Below are 24736 nucleotides of genomic sequence, written 5' to 3' on the forward strand. Positions count from 1 at the left end.
AGCTTTTTCAAATCGATTAATATGAAAAAAAATCAAACGAAATCAATTTGCACTTTTTTAATTAAACTTGTGTTTTCCCCGCATCGTTTATTCCCTCTTATGGCACCCGGTTTTATTAAACGTTTTGTGCCTTTTTTCTTTTGCAGCATATTTTTCAGAAATCGTTGCGGTTGTTTGTCAATTGAATGATGAAATGCAGCTGTGGGCGTTTTCCACCCACTTTTGCTTCCAGGCTTAAAATTAAATTGAAAGAAAAAGACATTTTATTTAAATGACATGACATATTAAATTTTATGACTTTCAATTAATATATTTGCTGGACAGTATATAAATTATTATGTTTAATATATATGATTGAAAGTTATTGAATATATATTATTGCCATGAAAGTTTAAAGGGTCTTTTGTTTGAAGATAAAATGTAGTTTTAAAAAAACCTAGATAATACCTCTGCAATTAAATTCATGAATAATTTGTAGTCTTGTAACCCAAAAATACAAGAATTTCAAATATTATAGATAAGGCCTGAAATGTATCCTCTAGTTTTTAACCCTGTTTTATCATTTACTGATATCCTGTTTAGTGAGTTTTAGTTTAAGAAATCTCCTCAAAGTAAAATGTAATACCCCCAGTGAAAAAATACTTTCCAACTTTCTGTTGCTCATATATTTCTGTTGTTTTTATTTTTAAAAATTCAATCATAACAATTAAAATTCAGTTTACATTTATTTTTCAATAGGTTCCGTCTCTCATTTCTGTTGAAATTATGCTATTACATTTATGAATTTTGTCTGTTATATATATAGTAAACAATTCCATTTAACATTAATTAGTCAATTATTAAATACTTAAAAAATAAAATGCGTCTAAATCGAAATAGGGTAATTACTCTGTCCTTCAATAATGAAAATTATATGTTGTATATCAATTCTTGTTTAGGTGATTATATTCTAATCAATTAAATTGTTCCAATTTGTTTCCTTTTACTCATTTTGGTTTTGATTTATATATTATATAATTACAAGTTATGTTTAGGTGTTTCATTTTTGTTTTTTCTTCTTTGTTTTCCAAAAATATATATTTTCCTTAATTTACATTCATATAGTATGTTGTTCAGTTTATTTTATATGCTTAATATTGGTTTTATGGCTCGTTGGAGGACAATGCGCCAAGATAGACTTCTCAAAAAGGCAAAAAACACTATTCATTTTATACAACTACAATTGGTTGATTTAATTTATACAAATTTTACAAGTTGTCTGCTATCGTTCCCCTTTTGAACGATTCGAATAGAACAATTCTCGGCACTAAGACTAAACTGTTTTTTCTTCGCTAATTATACAAATATTAACACATTCTGCGTCAACTTTCGCTAGATGTACAAATAAAATTCTGTTAAATAAAACACATTCACCATTCATTTACGCTGAATGTGCATTTAAAATTCCACCAAGAAGACATTTTGTATATGTGGCCTAAGGTGTGCGTGCTATGAGGAGAAACCCTGATTCCCCTGACCTCTTTGAGGCGATTTCTGCTGCTGCTGCTGCTGCAACTGTTGCTGCTGCTGCTGTTGTGTGTTTGGTATCATGTTTATTTGACTATTAGCATTAGCTCTATTTAAATTACTTGAATTGTTTTGGCTAAGTTGGGACTTATGATTATTGTTTGCGGTCGTAACTGTGGCCACGCGTCTGAGCCGATTATCCGGAATCGGTGGGGATTGTAGAGTGCCCGAATATGGCTGATGTTGTGGCGACAGGGAGGCCGGTCCACTGCCACTACCTCCGAAGGCATTGCGAATGCTACTGCTGACCACCACCACCACCACCGCCGGCACCAACCAGGCCACTGGCCGAGCCACCGAAGATGCTGCCATTGCTGCTGCCGATCAGGCTCAGTGAATGCTCATTCGAGAGGATCTGATGGGCGGCCAGGTTCATCTCCTCGGGCGTCATGTCCAGAGCCTCGCGCATCTCACGAGCTGCTGTCCCCACGAACTCAGAGTCACAGTATTTTCCCAATCCCTCAGCGGCGAGTACCTAAAATATATATTAAATGAGTTCAGTCAGGATTAAATACTACAAAACTGAGCTGAAATAAATTAGCGTAGAACCAAATAGATTATAATAATGAGATGCATAACGAAGGACAATTTCCTAGCTGACTTTAGTCTCTCTAAAAATGTTCATCCTTAAGCCTAGATATATGTAACTCTAGCGAGTTACCTCGAAATGTATGAGAGATATGCATCTTATAATATCAAAATGAGTAGTCCAATTGACTGAAACTTACCCCTCCAATCAATGATTCGGCCAGGCCGTTCATTTCAGATGAAGTTGGTAAACGACGCTGATCGTAGGGACTAGCTGGTGTCGATTGGATCATGCGCTCGTGGCCAGGAATAGTACCATTGGGGGCGTAGACTGCATGTTCGCAATAAAACAAATACATTTTGGAATTAATTTAATAAAAAGTATTAAAAATATCGAATCGTTGCTGGATATACAGTTATATATATGCATAATATGGGTATAACATTATAGAGCTTGATGATCTGTGGTATTTTACAAAATTTTGGTAGATGGTATATTTAAATTTCTTCAATTCAAAAATGTCTACAAATAAGTACTTAACTTATTTTTGATGTTACAGTAAAACATAAAATCAGCCTAAATTCTACTAATACAAAGGTTTTTTAAGCCATTTATATATACATTTTTAGAAAGTATAGGTGTTTAAATCAAAAGTCAATGTCGAATCATAGGAAATCTGCATTTTACTTGTTTCAATCTTACTAAATTAAACTTTATCTCTCATAAAGATATTATAAACACTTTAAATTCCTAGTGATAGGGTTATATCTCTTTATAAAAATATATTTTTGTAATATTTTGTTAAGGTTTATTTGATACTTACATTACATTATTTGAAATATAGTAATTCTTTATTGTTTACTACATTATATATATGAATATGAATATATATGAATATACATGGTGTCTGATCATCAAGCTTATAATTTGTTTCTATTAATATTACAGTTAGTATTTGGTTAGGCATTCGATATTATAATTGTTATTAACACTGTTTTCAAACATTGTCATTCTGGTTAACATCCTTTAAGACTATGGTTATATCATAAGCATAACTCAAATCAAATCAAAAAAGATTATCTAGCTAAAGCAAGCAATTATGTATACAACTAGGCAAACTTAGTATTTGCAGATACTTAGGCTATTTAACATCTAAACGGTTTTACGGCCAGGCGTTCTATGAACAATGCAAGCGGCTTAAGCATATCTCAGAGGTGTATATGGCGTGTGTATGGTGTATTCACAGTGTTTAAATGTTGGTGAAGGGTTCTATTTGGAACCCAAAGGGAGCCCAAGGCTCCACCCATGTGATTCGTAAATTCCACACAAAACGATAAGAGGAAGCGACGACGACATTACACAACATTGAAGGACAACAGCGAGGAGTCATTGAAAGAGCTGCTCTGGCATAAAAGAGGAAAACATATAGCATAGCAATGGAGAGACAACGATCACCGATCAGATCCTCGGCTCGATAATATAGCGATTGATTATTGATTGATTTGGGTTAGTATCGTAAGTATTTTTGATGTGGTTTTTTAACATGGTCGCAAGGCACACGCACACACATATTTTATTTTTAGGGGGCTAATGTTCAGTAAAGCCAAGTCCAAGGCTTATGAGTAGATGGGCACAACATCACGGCTTGTTTATAGATATATAAACAAAATTGTATATATTTATATATATATATATGGAGAGTATATAGACATCGATATCGGGCTTTGGGTTTGCATTTTAATTACGTTCTCTCTTTGTTGCTGTTGTTGCGTGTTAAACGATTGTTGTTGTTAAAGTTGTTTCTGGTTCTGGTTGTAGTTTGTTGTTCTGGTTGTAGGTGTTATGTCATTAGATCCACTTTTGTTATCAGGGAACTCTCAACTTTAGCATGGTCTTTACCGGTACGGTAACGGAATGTTGCAATTGTTCATTTATCTCATTCAAAACTTAACGGAAAACATTAAAACACAACTGAATCTTTTAGGAACGATCTCTGACTCTGTGATCTGCCTCGAACTCTGTCGAAACTCATCCATCAGGAATTTGTCAGGGTTCGAAACTCAGCACTCGGTGGTTTTTAAACTCGAATCACTTAAGCTATAATGAAGATTTTTGTGAGAAAGAGTTATAAAGACAAATTACTTTAAACAGACACAATTGACTGATATGTTTTTGTTCTTTCTAGTTCGATTTCACGTTGGATTTCTCATGTGTTATTTCCATTGATTAGTTTGTAATTAACAAAAGGAGCCACATTCGCTTCGGTTAGTAGTATTAATTTAATTAATTAGGGCGAGGATGCAATCCCTTTGTAAAGTGGTTATTTTGTAAACTAAGGGGGGTTTGTATCGATAGATAGATCAGCCAATCAGATGTCAGATATATATTTATTTGCTGCATCTTGTTCTTAAAATAATAAATATTTCGCTCCGATAAAAATAAGGAAACGAATAATAGAATAGAATTAGGGTTTATTCTTTAATATTTGTTATCCTTCAGTCTTCTGAGTCTGCAAGTATTGTACGCGCTTTTTCCCATTTAATTTATGTTTTGACTTTACCTGTTTCATAATCTGCTCTGGAACAATCTCAAATGTATATATGCTTATGTTTCGAAATGTGTGGCTGTGTGTTTTGCTTGACTTTAACTATATGGCAGCGAAAGCGTTTCTAATTTAGCTGTTGAATGAAGCTGCACTCAAACAGTACTACATTTGTTCTACATTAACTAGTCTATGGTATCCGAAATAAGATCTAATGAATGCTTACTACGAATGTTAAGAAAACATAATGCCGTATTTTATTAATTTTAATTTAGTTATCGATTAATGAACAGCCAAGGAAACTACAATAAAAACAAAATATTAGCTGCCTAGTCTCATTGGTTATTTGGTGTTGTTGCTCTCGATTTGAATTATCATATCAACATTTGTACATGCCGCAGGCAATAACGAATCTTACAGAACGCAGTGGGCGATAGTCTGTACATGATTTTAATTTGCAATATGTTTAATTTGTAATGCAGCAGCTACATAGTCGGAGTTTGAACAAAACAAATTAATAAGAATACAGTCATATTGGTGTTCGGGTTAAGAATTTTGTTGCGTTTTTGTTAGAGTCGAATTTTTGGGAGTGTGTGAAAACAACAAACGAACCAATCGATCGGAATTAATTTCAGAATTTTATCCAGTTAAAACGAATAAAGTATAAAACACATTAAATAATGTTAATAAATTGTTGTGCATTTTTTGCTGTTGCTGTTGCTGTTGCATTAATGCTGTAGTTGATTGTTAGGTTTTGGTTTCTGTTTTTAATTTTATTATTGCAATTTGCAGCATTTTAGGCTTACCATTGTTATATGGATGCAATAAAATACCACGATTGCGGTTGCTGAAATTAATGTTCGGGGATTGAGTAAAAGTTTTTGTTTATGTGGCTCTTTTTTTTCAAATAAGTTGTTTGTTGGTTGGTCTTATTTCGATTGGTTTTAAATCCGCTAGTTTAAAGGTATTTTGTGATTTGCAACTAGGTTTGCTAAGTCAACTAATTAGAAACTCGTATCTTGCTTTGGTGTGCTGCCAAGTCGGTATTCTTGGCCGGCTCCTTTTGTCCATTACAAACTTTAAGGCGCTCATCTCTAGGTGACCAAACAAAATGCCACGAAACAGAAACGATAATGGTTTTGGCAGTAAGAATATCGATCAACTCACTAAACAGCAAGCCATAGTAACAAGTAGTATGGTAATGGAGCTTGGTGTGTGTTTATCTTTTTTTTTTTTGTATCTTTTTTTCTCTAGGTGAAAACCAAAAGAGCAAGCTCCAACATTTTCCTAATGTTCGTTCCCAATGGACCCCACCACCCGCAATACTCACTCGTAGGAAATGGCATTCGCCTCCGGTGGTAGCGTTCCGGTCACAGTAACCGGGGCCCCGGCACCACCGTTCTTGGCCAGAGGTCTCATGGAGATACTCTCGCCGAAGGTCCTGAGCTCTCCACCGCTTCCTGAGGCCTGCAGTTCGTCCTGCAGCTTCCCGGCCGCCGCCAGTCTAGCTTGCATGATATTCCGCGTAATATTGTTCACCCCATCGGCCACACTGCGGTTCAAGCTGTCATACAGGTAATCCCCGCCAGCGGCATCGGCACTGCCCAGCACCATGGTGCTGCCACCCACACCCATGCCCACTGCCCCGGAGCCACCGATGGCCAGAGCTCCATTGCTCTGCGAGGCATTCGCCTTGGCGCTCCGCCGGAAGGTTCCATTGCCATGACGCCGGATCGACGACCAAACGCTGCCGAAGAGCGTATGGTGACGCTGCAGGAGGAGTAATGAGAATATAGCAAAGTTATTTATTTGAAAGCAAAATCTTCTCTTACCCGGTGCATGGGCTCTGGCTCTTGGTCCAGTTCATCGAGATTGCCGGAAATGGCTCTCTTGAGGGCCGGTGACACCTCGTGCAGGGTTCGCAGACCCGCCTGCAAGGTGACCGTATTGCTATCCGGATGTCCTTCCTTGCCCTCCTGCTCCTTGCGCTTCTTGAAGCGCCGGAAGTAGTCCTGGATGAGATAGGTAGCGTAAAATTTGCCCACTGTCACCTCATCATCGTTGCCCGGCGGCGGAACCACTTGATCCAGCAACTTTGGATTGGTCCGCTTCCAGATCTGCTTGATTGTGGCTCGCAGTTCGGCATTGGCATCGTCGATGTTGCCCTCCGTTTTGATGCTAAGGGAGGTGCGGACCACAGCGAAAAGGGTGGCATTGAAGAGGACAGTTCCATCGGAGTTAAGGGGCATGTTCATGGACACCAGCCGCTTGCAGGCCATGCGATGTGGACAGAGCTTGCCAAAGCCCAGCGGTGGCGATATCTTTCGCAGCAATGTGACCACGTCCAAATGCTTGATGCGACCCTTGGCATCCGGATCGTATTCGCTCCACAGGCGGATGAACTCGTCCAGATGATGCGGACCCAGGATGGACCAATCGCGGGTCAGGTAATCGAAGTTGTCCATAATGACAGCCACGAAAAGATTAATGATCTGCAAGAATAGGGGGATATGTATTCACTTCCTAGGAAGAGTAAGTTACCATAACTTACCAAAAACGAACAGAGAACGTAAAACGAAATGAAGTAGGGATAGGCTATTGAGGAGCCGCAGGCATCCCCAGGCGTATCCGAGTTCATGTCACATTTAACATCCGGCTGGGCCGAACAGGACATCATGATATCCTGCCACGCCTCTCCGGTGGCTGATCGGAATAGCACCAAAACTGCCTGCTGGAAGGTCTGGAAGTTATTGTTGTGCGTAATGGAGTTGCCGCCATCCAATGCAATTTTGCCAAAAACCTTGGAAAAACAGTGAACATGAGTCCTAGGATCTTAGGATCTTCTTGAGGAAACTTACTTGCATTCCAACCACTGCATAAATAAAGAATAAAAGTACAATAAGCAAAGCCACATAGGGCAAAGCCTGAAAAGATTTTATAAATGTCCAAAGTAAGGTGCGAATGCCCTCTCCTTTGCTGAGAAGCTTAACGAGTCGCATCACACGAAACAGTCTGAAGAAATTAATTGATATAAGATTTGAGCCACCCTGAAAGTTAGTTAAATTCATAAATTATTTAAATATTTCTGTAATAATACAAAAAATTTAAAAACTTACCGACTTCGCCTTGGATTTACAACCCTCGACTATGTCACAAGAAGCCTGAGAAGTGTCTTTGCTCTGTGGATATGATTACAAATCAGATTTAATACATCTTAAATAGTTAGCACTATTACCAACCTTGATTTCAGAGTAGACAATATCTATGAAACTGCCCAAAACAATAATGAAATCAAAAACGTTCCAGGCATCGCCAAAGTAGTTCTATAAATACCAAGAATTAAATATCTCTTTGTTCTCCATAAAGATTTTACTTACCTTAAATCGAAAAGCGGCTAATTTAAAAACGAATTCCAGTGCAAAAACTGCTGTAAATATCATATTTAAAGCATCGAGAAGTTCCGTGTACCACAGAGGTTGATTGTAGAACTTCATGGCCAGCGTTACCGTATTTATCATGATCAATACGAATATAGTGTACTCGAATGATGAGGAAGTTACGAACCACCAGACTTTATATTGTATACCATGTTTGGGTATATATCGCCTTACAGGCTTTGCTTTCAATGCAAATTCTATGCAATTACGCTGATTCTTATCCAGATCACAATTCTTATACTCCTGCTCGCCCTCGTTTTGAAAGGTGACAATAACGAAACCAACGAATATGTTCACCATGAAGAAGGCAATAATAATAATGTAGATTATATAGTAGGCAGCTACGATCGGACGGAAGTTGTGTATGGGGCCACCATTTTCCATATTCGAATCGATGGAAACATAAAGTAATCTGAAATTGAAATATTTAAGGATCTGAGCCACTCAGAGAACTTTTATTTCAAACTTACTGGGGCCAGCCCTCAAAGGTGGACACTGTGAAAAGGGTCAGCATGCCTTTGGCCACATCGTCAAAGTGGAATCGGTTGTTGCTCCATTCTCGCTCCTTGAGACGTGGCTTATGGACATCACCGTCATCGTAGACCAGATAGGTCCCACTATAAAGGATTTTTCATTTATTTATTGATATTATTAATAAAAATCAGTACTTACTAGCATTCAGCTTCAGTCATTTTGGAACCATCAGTACACTTGAAAAATTTACCCTATTTTTACGAAAGGTTTTTGGGGGAAATGCAGAGGATCGAAGCGTCGATGGAAAGATAGCAAAGTATTAGAATATGGAAAGTAATGCCAGTTAAGTCAAAGGCATAGCAATCTCAATGGGAAAATAACATCCTTTGAGGTTGCTTTCCTCAAAATTACAAACATTAAAACTGCTTTACTGTACGGACTATTAACTAAGACCTAATCAAAAATATAGTATGGAGCAGAATATGATAGACTATCTCTATGCTCTATGATTTTTTTGAATTTAATGTATGCACACATATACAGGATTTTTCATATGCAAACACATTTACATACACGACTTGAGATTATTTGGAAGGACGAGAACGGTTTTAGTTTTTATTTTTTCTTTTTGTGGACAAACGCAATATTTACAGACGGGACAACAACGAGTTGTTACTGGGTTTTAATGGTGTTAGATACATGGGAAAAATATAGAAATATATTACACTGGATTAGCAGGGGAGCCAGCCAACGACACTCTTGCCTTGAGGTTAGTTTGGAGAAGCCAAAAAACAGAAACATAACTAAGCCGGTTGGTAAAGCCTTTGAAATTGCTTTCATTTACCAAAACTATTGCAAAGCGTAGCTTTCGTTAGACTCAGACTTTGCCATACAAAAAGATTGGTTCTGTCTATAATTCAGAGAAGTGACATTGAGAATAGTTACCTTTTTTGGTTGGAACTATCATAAAAATTTAACCTAAACACAGACACCCAGATGGAAAAAAAAAACACATCAAAATTCAAAGCACATTAAGCAGCAATTGTTTTTCTATTTATTTATATTTTATTCCTTTAAAAAAAATTTAGAAGCGCACACTTAAAGCCAACTGAAGACACCCTTCACCAAATCACTTTTCATATAAAATTCAAAGAAATTACCTTAAAGAGTTGTACTCCAATAACAGCAAACATGAATTGCAACAAATAAGTCACCAACATGATATTACCGATGGTTTTGATTGCGACTACAACGCACTTGACCACATACTGCAGAAGTTCGTAATGTTTCAGTGTTGGCCAATTGGTTGGATTTTTTTAATTTGTGACGTGATTATGATATTTGAATAATTTGATTTTCATTTCAATTCAAGTTTGAGTGTGATTTGTCAGCATCAATAATATAGGGTTAGGTGTTGTGTTTTTGTTTTATTTTTGGTGGCCACATTTTTATGTTTAGGATTTTTTTGCAATGAAAACAAAGGATTGAAATGGTATCAGTATTAATTTTATACAAATTTCGTTTGATGGGTTGTCAAAATTCAATTAAAAACAACCAAAAACACGTTCAAGGAGAGAAAAAGGAAGAAAATACATTTAAAATACATTGGGACATCATCCTAAAGAAGTTTGGTATTTGGTTTAAACATTCTAAAAGTAAGATTTTGGTTTAAAGGTTGAAATGGGTATCGTTAAATAATTAAGGATTTGAGTGGGTTAGATAAAATAATAAAGTGTTTGAGTATATAATAAAATGAATATAAATCCATAGAAAAACTTTTGGATAAGATAAATTTTACTGTGGATTCATTCAGCTTTACAAATGGAAATGTTAAAATGGATTGTTAGTTCCGATGGTCCGCAAGGCTCGAAGGGGTTTTATTTTTTACACCTTAGAAGCTTTGCTTATGGGATTGTTTGGCCTTGATGCTAGGGTGCAAGGTAGGTTGCTTCTTTGGGTGCTGGAGGGGAAAAACCCAAGACTCTGGTGTTGTGGTGTGTGTGCTTTTGGAATACTTTGAGTACATTGGATGTGTGTGGGTGCGTTCATGATCGCTCACTGTCGATATCTATCTATCGATTTGTTGCATTTAGACGTGTACAAAACGCAGAAAATGGGTGTGGAATATATACGAATTGATTTTGATTATAATTTATGCATAATGTGTGTGTGTTTTTTGAGTAGTGTGAGTTGTATTAGGATCGGTGTAATCACTAGTCTTGTTAATTAGGTATCCGAGAAACAATAAGTCCGAGAACTACGGTGGCTTTGGAATTCCTATGCAATCCTCTTCTTCAGTGTTGATAAATCTTTGATTTTTACGCTTCTATACCGAGTGCTCCTTGAGTGTTAGGCTGCGCATTAATAAGCAAATACTAGGCAGCAAAGGTTTTTCATTATTTACATTTTCATCCGTTTTTTGTTCTTAACTAAACTGATTTCGTTATTAGTAGAACCAATTATGCTGTACATAAATTAGTAAATATATTTAAGACTAAAGAAATAACCAACTTGTCAAGCAATATTAATCGTGGCAAATTGAAACGAAAATTAATTTAGAACAACACAATGTTAGGAAAATTCTTTGGAAATTGCATGTGTGTGTGAATAATAAATGTTTTGTACATATCTCTTAAACATCTAAACAAAACTCCACCTAATTTTAACTTGTTGTATTAAACTAAACTGTTACTATCTTTAAAACTTTGTAAATATAAAGACTAAGCTAAGTAACCTTAAGTATTAGGAAAGGGTTCATGCTAGACTGCTCTCTTTTTACATTAATGGCGATTTAATTCACATTTTTTATACAAATCTCTTAAATTTATTGCATTTAATACCCTTTATTAAGTGACATAATTATATTGGTAATTAATATACATTTTGTAAGCTTGTGTCAGAATCCAGACTTGGGAACTTCTGGTACAGGGGTATTAAATGCATTGGCTCTGCTTTTTTTCTAACCCTATTATCTTAGGCACGCACTTAATAAAAAAAAACTATATAATAAATTAAATGAAAACTTAAAAATTAAAATCATACCTTAAACAATTGGACTCCTATAACGGCAAACATGAATTGCAGTAGGCATGTGACGAGCACAATATTTCCGATAGTCTTAACCGCGACTATGACACATTGAACAACATGCTGTATGTGATACGACGATATATAGTTATAGTAGAATTACTCTCATTTAAAATATATAGAACTTATATCGTAGACAATGCTTATTCTGACTTCCTTTGTTTGCGCTCACAAATCGGTGGTCGTGTGTTTAGTATCAGTGTTATTACATAGATATCACTATGCCCAAGCCACGCCCATACATTTCTATTCCACGCCCATTTTCGTTAGGTGTTACGAATAAAGCTCAAAACTAAAAATTGTTCTTTTCAGCTGTGTATAATTCATTAAAATATATTTTTTTTGTATAATTCGATTGTGGTGCACCCTACACCCAGCATTTCAAGGTTTTATGTTTGGTTTAATCTTTTGTTAAAGGCCAAATACCACATCTTTCAAGTTATTTGTCTTAAAATCGATAATTGCTTGAAATAAAACGAGTTATCTTTGTGCGCATCTCGCAACTGAATTATTTAATCGAAATAAAAACCTTTTTAATGGAAGCAAAAGTTATTTGTGTGTCAAGAAAAATCAAAATAATAAAAAATAAAGCAAAAATGGTGAGTAGAGAGATAGAGTGCTTTAGATGAATTCTTACCTTGAGACCCTTGGCACGATTGATGGCTCTGAGCGGCCTTAAAACACGGAGCACACGTAGAATTTTCACGACTGAAATCGCATTCGAACTGCAGTTGAAATCGACGTTATTGTTTTTATTCCAGAAGTAATTAGTATCACAACTACTGGGTTAGAGTAGTTAAATGAGTTATCGTTTACCTGGACACTAGAGATATCAATGAGACGCAGACCACAAGTAAATCTAATAGATTAAATGCGGACCTGCAGAAGGCTCCGTCGTGTAACACGAAGCCGTAAGAAATCAATTTCAGAATCAGTTCTATTGTGAAAACTGCCGTGAAAAAGTAATCAAATTTATTGAGCACCTGAAAAACAAATGGACAGTGATAGACACCGGAATGAAAAGTGTGTTCAGATAGAATAAAGCATTAAAGTGTTGTCAACTCTAGTCCAAGCATTGATCAAACTTGATTGATTAACTTACAAGTTTTTCGAATTCACTTGATGGCATTTTGGTTGGAACAGGAGCTACTTACTTTATTCAGGTCATCGTTGGCCCTCAAAGGATTCTCGGCTGCCAACATGGCCGACGAGAACATGATGCAACACAGGATAATGTTGCCGAAATTGCTGTGATTACAGAGCCAGTGGCAGAAGACGCGAAATCTGTCAGCAAAGGAAGATAGTTAATAAACTAAGTCAAGGTATTTCGAATTTACAAAACATTAAAAACACAAAAAAAAAAACAAACTTAATTACAGATCATGCAGGATTAGAATGTTCACAAGACAAGTTATAGAAACAATAAAAAATGGTATAAAAAGCAGCTAATATTTATGAATCTAAACAAAGTTCGTCTACTTAAATGGGGTCACTAAATACTTATTACTTGTTTCACTTAAGGACAATTCACGAAACCGGGTTAAAAAGGACACAGGACACATTATCACAAAATATTATGCTTTACAGACACACACATACACGCACATGTACAAAATATTTGTCAGACATCTTAAACTGAGGGAAAATTATAACTAAAACATAATAATAAAAACCTGTTCTTTTGTGAGAAAAGAAAAAATGATGTGCCCGGCGGTATGGGTTGAATTTTCGTGGCCGTATTAACCTCGGACATACGTCGTGGCCGTGCTGTAATCATGCCTTCTTCATCCACTATATGCAATAAAATATTTTTTTTTATCATATATTACATGTATATATGTTTGTGGTTGCCAATTTGGAAAAAATAATAAACACAATTATGAGCAAATATGACCGAGAGTCATTAAAACGGTTCAATTACAAAATACCTTAAAAGTAAACCTAGATTCTTACAAAAAATAATCAGTTCTGCAGTGTCATATGTGTATCGGTATCGTTTACCTACTATACGATCATATACCTGCATTTAAAAAAGTCGTATATAATATATATAAGAGATATTTATCGATTGGCCAACCTTTACAGCAAAATGCAATAAAACCAAGGTAAGAAACAAAAATTAAAACAATGAGCATCGTATATGGGTTTCTTGTTTCGAAAATATTACAAGTTATAATGTATGTACATTCGCAAATACGCATTAGATACAGCTCGATGGGGGAATTATAATTCGATTTGTTTGTCACATGCGAATCACAAACTGCTGAACCAATGTGCAAACCAGGGTAAGGATCAAAGGAAAGTAACTCAAATCACAAGACACATGAACCATATCAACGAGTGTGCGACTGTTTGTTTGTTTTGTATGTTTGGTTTGTTGGATTTGGTTTTCGATCAGTGATGGATTGCTTGATTGATTTACCTGTTCGTGTAACTGAAAATGAAAAATGCACTGCCTCGCGGAATGGGCTTTTTAGTCTTCTTCATGCTGACTTCGGATAATCGCCGGGGTCGTGCAGTGACACGTGCTGATACTTCGGAATTGGAGTCTTTCGATTAATAATTTCGAGTGTTTTTTGTTGTGTGTTTTTGGCAGGTTTTTATTTGTTGGGTGCGAGGTTTCCAAGTAATTAGCAGCGAAGTATGATGGCATCGGCGGCATAGTTTTAGGAAATATTTTTGGTTTGGTTTCGATATGTGTTAGTTTTTAGAATGTCTAAGCGTAAGCTAATATACCTAATTTGAATTCTTAGTTTATGTATAAACCTTAGACTGAAGCTTAGTTGTAATTGTCAGGGAATTTGCTCATTAAAACATACCTTCTTGTTCCTCCTCGCACATTTCACGGACTTCCTCATCGGAGAGAGTTTCATGATCCCTGAAAACAAAGAATATGCATCAGCATCGTTTTAATTGAATAAAGGATAGCTAATTAAATAAGTTTGCATTGTTTACATTTTGTCCTCGTCATCCAGTTCATTGTGATCCATATCCAAATCAATGCTCAGATGATCATCTTCGCCATCGATGGTGGGGGTGGGACTATGAGACTTTTTCTGGGCTGATTCATCGTGCTAAACAAAAGGGTATCGTTGAGATTTTCCATATAAATAATCAGACTAATCTGTACACTTACAGGCTCCTCTTCCTTTTCCACCTCCGATAGAGAGTCGGCATCAGCCAAGTTGTCCACGGCAATGGCCAAGAACACATTCAGCAATATATAGTTACCGCATATGAACAATATGATAAAGTAAATACAGGCCAAGGCACCGTAGGAGGAGACTCCACCATAGGCATTGATGCCCGTGTACATCACAGCATTCCAATCCTCACCAGTCATGATCTGTCCAGATAGTTTAATTAATTGATATTCCAAGTTTGTTATTATTATAGCACTCACCTGAAAGACTGTGAGCAGGCTCTGCCAGAAGCAGTCGAAATTCATTCGATACTTCTCCTCTTTGCCATTGAAATTAAACTTGCCGCCAAAGACTTGCATGCCGAGCAGGGCAAATATCACAATAAATAGGAAGAGCAGTAACAAAAGCGAAGCAATCGATTGTATGGAGTTCAATAGGGAAGCAACGAGATTCGATAGGGATCGCCAGTATCTAAAGGATAGAGAAGGGTTTTGTTATATAGGAAATTAGTATTATGTGAAGCATTCTTTTACTTGGTCACTTTGAAGACTCTCAGAAGACGCACACAACGCAACACAGAGACACCCAAGGGAGGCATCATTCCTGTATTCGTCAGAAGGGTCTCAGTGATGCTGCCAATCACCACAAAGCAATCAAAGCGATTGAACAGCGAAACAAAGTAACCCTGAAAGCCCAGACTGTACATCTTCAGCAACATTTCGCAGGTGAAGAGGCCGATGAAGACCACGTTTGTGTATTCTATAGAAAAAATATCAGAAATGGATTAAATTTACATAATAATTAAGGCTCTTTAGTTAGACTTACCCTGAAAGTTGTCCAGCCAATCGAGCTGCTGGTAATGCTCCGTGGCCAGGACACCCGTGTTGAGGAACACCAGGACAATGATGAGCCAGTAAAAAGCCTGAGACTTGACGGCCTTTCGGCAGGCACGTCGCATTCGGCGATTGACCCGATCAAAGTCCTTCTTCATCTTGCGCCATCGTGACTCTGTTAGCTGAACTTCGGGCATCTCCTCACCCAAGTTTTCGGTGGAGTCCATTTCGTTGGGTTGTTTAACCTTGCCGTCGGATATTAGACCACCGACGGCATCCGGCTCAATGTCCTCCGCCTGGGTTATCCAGTCGAGGTAGCCCCGCAGATCCTCCTCGATCTGCTGCTTCTCGCGTAGCTTCTGGAAGTCACCGCGATTTTTTGCCTTGTTACGCTCCTTGGAGAACTCTCCGGACAACACACCAAGAATCAGGTTCATCACGAAAAAGGCACCCAGGATGACCATGGAAATGAAGTACATCCATTGCCAGTCGCTGCCCATGGCATCTTGGATCTGAAAAGGTGAACATTTTGATTAATTTGAACATATATTTAAAAGCTTTCAAGGCAAAAGAACTTACCAACGGTAATAATAATTCATAGTATATACAAAACAAAATGGCTTATATTATGCCAAGGTTTTAGAAACTCAACTTTTTAGATTTTTAATGAGGAAATTTCATATTTTCAGACCACTTACGTTATACAGGACATCAGTCCAGCCCTCGAGGGTGACGCACTGGAACACCGTCAACATGGCCAGGCCGAAGTTGTCGAAATTGGTGATGCCATCATTGGGTCCATCCCAGCCGCCGTAGCACTTCATGCCCGGCGGACACTCATAGCCTCCGCCGCAGGCCCGGATCTCGTCCTCGTATTCACCTAGATTCCAATTTGTTGGATTTCGATTTTGTTTTTAGGATTCATGCATTAGTGATGGAATGAAATGTGATGGGATGATGGAATGATTTCTTTGAGACTCGTTGTGTTCGTGGGAGTGCCTTGTGTTTGTTCTGTTTTGTTTCTGATTCATTTTTGTGTAGTATCATTTGCGGAATATGCCGCATCTTTGGCATATTTGACTTGTCCAGAACATTGTTTACACGAACAGTTTTATTGACTAGCAGATTAGTCGGAAATCGAGGCACTTTCGAGATGTGGAAGTGGAAGTGGGAAGTGGATTGGGTTTCTGGGGTGGTGCAGGCCTCCGATTTCCAGTTTCACTAATCTACTAGTGATAGAACCTTTGGACGCTGATTTTGTAATGCGACATATCTGGTGGCATTCAAGACAATTGAATGATATTCGAACAACGTATAAATATTGTACGGTTCGATAGGGGCCGATGTGGGTGTATGTCCGCTTACCTGTGATCTCGTCGCGACACGCCTTGTGCAGTTTGCCAGAGAATAGCTCTAGGCCAATGATCGCGTAGATTATGATTACGAATATTACCAGGAGTGCAATGTGAAACAGTGGCACCATGGCCTTTAAAATTGAATTAAGCACAACCTGTAGACCTGTAGAATAGCATTATGAATAGCCAATTCGATTCGATTGGGATTTTTTGCTTTTTTCTTGTGCTCATTAGGTTTGTTACTGGCCAAATATCTAGGACAAGCAATTAAAGTATAAGCTGAAAACACGGCACAGATCTGACTGTTATTTTAGTTAAATTGAGAGCTAATAACAGGTCTTAAGTAGCAATTTAATTGAAATTAATATTAGAAATTATGATTATAACAAGATCAATTTGAGTACTAAGTAAAGTAAGGATTCGGAAATTTGTTAAATATTATTTTTAAGTTAAGTATAAATTGTAATTCTGTGCCGCATTTTGTCCACGATTTGAACCGTGGTATTTTTTGGAATTTTCGCTTGACATTCAGTTCTAGTGATTTGCTCTCTATAGCTTTTTTTCGTGGTACAGTGAAGCTCTTACTTGGTACACCCGATACAAGTCGCAACGGACGTAGCACACGAAAGGCCCGGAGGGCCTTCACATCGAAGGCATCCTTCATCAAATGGGAGAGTGCTGTGCTAATCGCTCTGTAAAAATGTGTGGCATACAAAGTTCATACGTGTCTCAGTCTTGGCATAATTTCGTTTTTAGTTAATCTTTTTTTCTTGATATTTTGATTCTTGAAAATTTTGATTAAATTGGATATAAGGTAACATAGAAAATGGTTAAAACGAGGCCGGTTGGGGGCCTGGGCGCTTTGCGCTTTTAACTGGAATATTTTGAATGCTTACCCTATAACTACAATTGTAAAATCTAATAAATTCCATCCATTTCTTAGATATGCACCATTATGTAACATAAAACCATATGCTAAAATTTTCATAACACATTCCGCTGTGAATATAACTAGGAATACATATTCAACTTTTTCCTGTGTTCCGTGTTGATTTTGGTTTTTGTTTTGATTTTGATTTTGTAGTGCGTGTGTTTTCGGATTGAGGTTTTTCAGGTTGTTTTTTTTTTGTATCGATGATGGGTTTTATGAGTTGATTGAATGTGTGATTCGGATGCGGGTGAGGTGAATATAAAAGATACATGGGGAAAATTCATAGTCATTAGTAATACACAATTGAAAATTTAATCCTTAATAGTTTACCAGGTTCGGTCAATGAAATAACTTACCAAAGTCTGATTCGTAACATTTGAATCGCTGCCCGGATAAGGCGTGTAGACAGCCAAGGCAACACAATTGGCAAATATGGTTAACAAAATAAGGAACTCGAATGGTCTAAAGGGGTTTGTTGGTTAAGGAAAATCAGGTGAGAAATAAGGTTTGGCCTAACAATCTATAAAGAGGTTGTCTTAAATATTATCGATCAAGATATCGATTTCATTAGCAATTTTTTTTGTTTCTTTTAAAAGGATACTTCCACTCCACGATGCGGATGCACAGGGCACGGAGGGGATTCTTTACACTCAAACAAAATAGTGCTCTTTGTGGGCGATCCGGTTGCGGTTTGCCCCTCCGCTGGGGTCTCTTTTGGCCAGCGGCAGCAGCTCCCGCTCCCTTTTGGCCACCGGCTCCACTGGGTCCGATGGTGGTGCCATTCATGGTCTCCGGAATGTTTGCTATGCCCATTGAATCGATGCCTGGGAATGATAGAAGATAAGCGGAATAAGGTTTCATATCTCATTTCTCAAATTATAATCAAGAAATCCTTGCAAGAATACTTCTAATAAATGTAAATATCTTCTTTAAGGATCCCTTCAGAGATCTCTTTGTAATTAAATCCTTTGAGGCAAATTTATTTTGATTTCTGACTCACCCATTATATTGTTCCCTCCGCCCAGTTCTCCCTCGCCGGCATAACGCGCTCCTTGGGATGCATCTCCGCCGCCAGGTCCTCCTCCATTGCCGTTCGGCGAATAACCGCCGGCGGCTCCACGCTCAAAGTCCATGATGTTGAAGAATTTTCCAGCGCCGCCTCCAAAATTGTCTATGAGCTCCGCTGAGCTGGAGTAGAATGGCGAAAAGGCCTGGGTGTCGTCCTCCTCCTCCTCGAAATACTCGTCAACGTCCTCGTCGTCGTCGTCTTCGTCCTCAACGTATTCGTCTTCGTGCTGCTGCTGCTGCTCCTGCTGTTCCTGCTCATCAATGTCTATGGTGGTGCCCTCCGGCTCCTCGTCGTCCACCTCCTGTTCCTCTTGATCGATTTCAACGTCGTCGTCGTCGTCGTCCTCTTCGGTGATTCTACATGTCCTTCTGATCGAAGGACGGTTTCGTGTATTCTTTCTCACCACCACATCGGCGTTGTCATCCACCTCACCGACGTCCTCGAGTGAGTCGTTGTTTCCGCCGCTATCCTGGATGATCCGGACGCCCTCATCGGCATCCTGGCGCCGTTCACTGAAGCTTTCGCAATCTGTGTTGCCGCCGGCGCCCAGCGATTGGTCCTGATCCCGGTCGCGGGCCTCCTTGGCTGCTGCTGCAACTGCCGCTACGATGGCAGCCGTGCGCAGCGTCTGAGACTCGTCCTCGGGGTCGTCCTCGTGGTCGTGGTCGCACTCGTCGCAATCGCCGATGAAGCTGCTGACGTCGCCCACGCCAAACCCATGCAGCGTGCTATTGTCGCCGGTGATGTCGCAGTTGCAGCTGTTGCTGCTGCTGCTGTCGCCGCCGACGGCACTGTAGCTGCTGTCCTCGTCACGTCCTGCGCCGCTGCTGTAGCTGCTATTGGTGCTCCCGGCACTGGTCACACTATTCTGCGGCTGCAGCTGCCACGCCTCCTCGGGCGTGAGTCTAGGCGGAGCACTGATGCCACCGCCTCCGCAGGAAGTGCAGCTCGACTTGCGGCGTTTTCCGCTTCCGCTGCCGCCGGTCGAGGGTCCTGCCGCTTGTCCCGGACTTGAGCCTGAACCGGCAGCTAGTCCAGTGAGAGATCCTGATCCTGGTCCCGCTCCAGGTCCAGAGCCTGCTGCTGCAGCGGACTCAGGGCCTCCGTTGTTGCTTTTGTGACGGCGCTGCTTGAAGTCTAGCTTGTAGGTGGCGTTGTTCACAATCTGGCTGGTGACGTTGCTGAGAGCGAGTTCAGTGCTGGTGGGTCTCCTCCTGGCACCACCAGGACCAGGCTGACCGGGATCGTCGAGAGGTTCAAGCGCACTGCAACTGTTTGGGCAAAGAATTAAAAATTAACATGAGTTCTTTAAAGTCAAATCGTCATGCACGCGCAATTAACCATTTATTCTACAGGTTTTGGGGGTGTACACCGAAAGAAATAAGGCTTAAATGCATAATCAGGACAGGATAACATCGGGCATCACTTAAGTTCGTCTTTACATTAGCTTTTACAAGTGAATAAACCTTTTCGGTACTTAAAGAACTTTAAAAGGTGCCATTGTATTAGTTAACGAATTTATAAATTGTTAATTAAGCTTCCTTATTTTTTTCGGTGTATATAAATATACAATAAGATTTTGCTTTTCAATTTTAAAGTGTTCCATTGCCTTATTACATACTTCGCTTTAATGAAACCCTTGATGGAAACCATTTACAAATTGCCTTGGCATCCAGCATCACTAAATAGTGCCTTTTCACAATATTTTAAATTACAATCTGCATAAAATATTGTAGATGAATAATAAATCTCCTTAGTTACCTATATAATTGTAATGTAATATAATAATTTTGATTTTTTTCACCGTGATTCATAATTGTTTACAGCAATGAGCTCGAAAAACCAGAAGGTATATGATTCATTTGGTAACTACATGTTAAAATGTAAGATAATCCACAGATATTTACTGAAATTTTCTAAATAAACAAACAAATTTCGTCTGACTTGGCTTTTGGCGGTTCATGGCAGCTGTAAGCTAAATGTGTTTATTCGATAACGACTTAATTTGGCATAAATATTCAAATCAGTAATAAAAATCCAAGATTGGTGCCAAGATTTTGGCTGAAAATTACAGTTTAGTTTAGTAGTTCACCAAAACATTGGTTAAGTATTCCTAAACCCTTTAAAAGTTTGCTTAAATCTTAGAGTTTTGCAAAATTTTAAGTGAGTTTGAAAATGTGTAGTAAAAATCTATTCCATTATTTGTAGTCGTTAAATTATACAACATACCCGAATGTATAAGCACTTATAAACTTCAATCTAAACTTCTAAGCGTCTGAGGTATTAATCTAGAAACAATAGCCCACCCATTAAATAATAAAGTTAATAATAATAAAGCCCACATTCCCGCAGACAATTGATTATTCTCTGGGATAAAGCAGCAACATGTTTAATTTTTAGCCCCCTTTTTTGCTCATATATTTCAAGTTACAAAGAATATGCTATTAAAACTTTTCCAAGTATCCTAAAAACATTTTAAATATTTTATTTCTTGATTTTGCATGCGTTTTCATTTTCACACCAAGACAGCCAGAGAGAACGTGGGGGGACAAACACAGGACAATGGACAGCTAGGGACAACATTTAGTCACGATAGGAGTACGAGTACGTGTACGATAGTTAATTTGTGGGGTCTGGTTCCGACTTACTATGCCCTAGACCGTCTAGTTTGTTCCATTAAATCGAACTCTTGCATGGCATGGAAAATGTATTTCTTTTCGTGCTCCAGCTGGAGCTGCATGTACCTTTGTTGCAGGACCGTCCCCGTTGCAGTTCCCAGTCCGGCTCCCAGGCCTGCTCCCGTGGGCGTTGTGCCCGCGGATGCCGATGTGGTCAGTGTTGAGGTCGCCACCGGCACCGGCAGCGTTATCGTGGGCGATCGATGCTGATGATGGTGCTCGGGACGGACCACCACCACCTCCAGGTCGCTCTTGGGCGACGATGACTTGCGATTGTACTTCCGACTGCCACGCGTCGGCGTCTCGGCCTTCAGATAGCGACGCGAGGTGGACGGGGAGGTGGGCGAGGGCTTGCGCTCTATGACCAGGGTGTTGTCATCGTAGGCTATACAGTTCACGAGCTCTCCGCCGCCCATCGGCGGGGGATTGGAGGCTGCGGCCGTGGCCGTGGCCGAAGTTGAGGTCGACGCCTCATCTCCGCCTCCGCCTTTGCCGCGGTCATAAAGTTTGGCCTCCTTTTGTCTCTGGAATTGCAATTGGCGGCGTCGCTGCGAGGAGGAGGTCTTGGTGGAGCTCCCGCTCCTTGAGATCGAGCTCGACTCCTGGGTCCTCGTCGGCGCGCATGATTCATCAACGATGACAACACTGGCCGTTGGCAGTAAATCTCGGCCGGGCTCCCTTCTCTTATCGCTAGACTTATTATCCTTATCCTTATCCTTATCGATATTGAATTTATGATTTAGCTTATTGGTGGAACTAGAACTGTCCAAGGCATCGTGTCTGGTAATTGGCTGTTGCTGCTCCGGCTGCGTCGGCGATTGTTGTGGTGTTAATGGGGCTTGCTCCTTACGGTCTCCTTTTTGGATTATAACAATTACGGCGACGACGTTAATTTGTGGCACAGAGGGTGGGAAGAGGTCAGGTTATTAGCTCAGTAAATCAATCAAATTGGTTTTCGATTTGTTTGTAAGTTGCGGCAGAAAAAAAAACCTCAAATATTGACAAATACAAATGAGGAATTCTACTAAATAAGATCAAAAGTAACGAAATATTAAAAAATCTCATCTCTATACCTTACAAAAAAATCTATGAAGTCAATTAAAATTTGTTTAAGAATGTTTATGATAATATTTAAATGATTTTTCTCAATTCCTTATTTTCCTCTTTCTCAATTTTATTTCAAAATTGTTTCAATATATTTCAGATGCGTATACTTAATTTTTATTTATTTTGGTTGCAGTCAAAGTCTAAAACACATGGTTTAGATTAAAACCTGAGCATGTATTATATGAGTTCACAGCGTAAATTAAAGATAAATCCTATATTTGTTTACTTTTATCAAAAATATTACGTATACGAAATATTACGTATACGCGTTTCAAAAATATTACGTATACGCCATGTATTTCCAGAAACTGTCACAAACTTTAATCGAATTTGCTTAAATTAAACAAAAATGTAAATAAATAATCATAGACAAGGTATGTATATAGAAGACAGCAAAACAGATAAGTGCTTTTTACCTGTATTCATATTTGAATTTTCATTCGGACGCTCAATTTTATTTGCCTCTCTTTGAAAATTATTTGAAAAATACACTTTTGTTGGAGAAAAGTGCTTGCCAAGTGCCGAAAACGCAAAGCGGTAAAAGGTATGGCATCAACAGGTGTGTTTGGTCCCAGTCGTCACGCAGACACACTTATATATAAATATATATATATATCTCACGGGGGAAAGCTTTTTATTGTTGTGTTTGAGAAGGGTGTAGAACATCGACGGTGATGGCTTAAACTATATGTTTTCTCTTTCTTTAACTTAATTGGACGAGTTTAAAGCGACGGTTTATAAAAATTTGGCATTGTTAAGTCGGTAGTCAGTTGTTGAGTTGTGTAGATCTCCAGTAATGGCTTGTTGTTAGGACTTATTTTTAGGCAACTGTTGCTTTCAGCGCGCACTTTATTGGATTTTCCTTAATTCCGTTTGAGTGAACAGGCCACGAATTTTCATTAGCGCTGATAACTTATCATTGAGTGGCGTTTCCTATATATAGTAACCATAACCCAGTAACACACACAGTGACACAGAGAGTGGGAGAGAGAGAGTAAGAGAATCTAAACAAAAACACGCGCAATGTTTACATTTTCCATTTGTTGTCGCATTTTCCCCAAACTGTCAACTCAACTTTTGGCCAAGAGAGAGCCACTTTTCTCCTCTCTCTCTCTTGCCAGCAAGCTCCTTTTGCAGCCGAGCTTTAAGCCTTTTGCAGCAAACAAATCAAACTTTCACCAAGGTGCCAGAAAATCCACAAAAATTATTTTCTTTTTATTTTGTTGCTGAAAGCAATATGCACAATGTGCACAATAGGCTCATTTCCCGAAAAAAGACAGGGCTTGATTAATGTGTGACAGGAAAGCCGGTGTTTTCCGGGGAAGTAACAGCAAACGCCAGGCTGGAAAATGAGGTCAAGAGCGCGCTTTTGGCACTACAATTAATTTGTTCACTGGCTCTTGATGGGCCGCCTGGGAAATGTTCTGCGCCCTGTTATTAATTACATTAATTCAACGGGTTTTCCACTACTTTTCAGCCGAAGAAGTCGCGTCAGGAAGTCGGACAGACAGTCAAGCTGACCGATTGACCTACCCACGCATATGTAATAGCCTTCAAACACAGGCGAACACACACACACACTAGCACTAGGACCAGGCCACTGCGCACCAACACATGTGAATGTGTGAAAAATTTGTAAGGTCCTCCACGGCAAAAGAAAGTGAAAGTATCCTGCACTTATTCACCGCTAATCTGCGATCAGTCCTTTGGCTTTTGACTTTAGCATTTAGACTTTACAATTGGCGTTTTAGGCCTTTGGTTTCGCCAGGTTTTCCTGCGTTGTATTTTATTGTATTTTTCACACGCGACCCCAGCAACGTGAACGAGTTTCAGGAATCAGCAACGAAAGCACACTGTGCAGGAAAATTCAGCTTTTCCAGAAAGCAACCGCTTTTGAGGAAAGCTTACGGGTGCAGAGCTTGCTTATCGATTTGGGGTGTGCGTTGGGTATCCTCCAAAGGTTGTGACATCGGGTTAGATAACAT

The 24736-nt window shown here is 38.9% G+C and overlaps 1 protein-coding gene across 1 annotated transcript; it reads right to left on the reverse strand.

Moving 5' to 3' along the window:
• Positions 1-1459: 1459 nt before the first annotated feature.
• Positions 1460-24608, reverse strand: Ca-alpha1D (Ca[2+]-channel protein alpha[[1]] subunit D). The gene is given in 33 exon segments (XM_086832310.1): positions 1460-1809; positions 1811-2041; positions 2295-2425; positions 5444-5484; positions 5968-6407; positions 6470-7129; positions 7189-7437; positions 7496-7684; positions 7754-7816; positions 7877-7960; positions 8015-8486; positions 8545-8691; positions 8747-8799; positions 11591-11698; positions 12273-12360; positions 12452-12618; positions 12790-12919; positions 14058-14184; positions 14455-14513; positions 14591-14709; positions 14772-14981; positions 15039-15249; positions 15312-15537; positions 15604-16123; positions 16310-16491; positions 16977-17129; positions 17552-17658; positions 17863-18002; positions 18254-18359; positions 18499-18721; positions 18898-20237; positions 21615-22500; positions 23168-24608. Coding segments are annotated over 33 exon segments (8193 nt in total). The 5' UTR covers positions 23178-24608; the 3' UTR covers positions 1460-1488.
• Between the last annotated feature and the right edge of the window lie 128 nt (positions 24609-24736).

Source organism: Drosophila serrata, unplaced genomic scaffold (genome assembly GCF_035046125.1).
Source record: "Drosophila serrata isolate PLE 108 unplaced genomic scaffold, ASM3504612v1 contig_245, whole genome shotgun sequence".
Lineage (NCBI taxonomy): Eukaryota > Metazoa > Arthropoda > Insecta > Diptera > Drosophilidae > Drosophila > Drosophila serrata.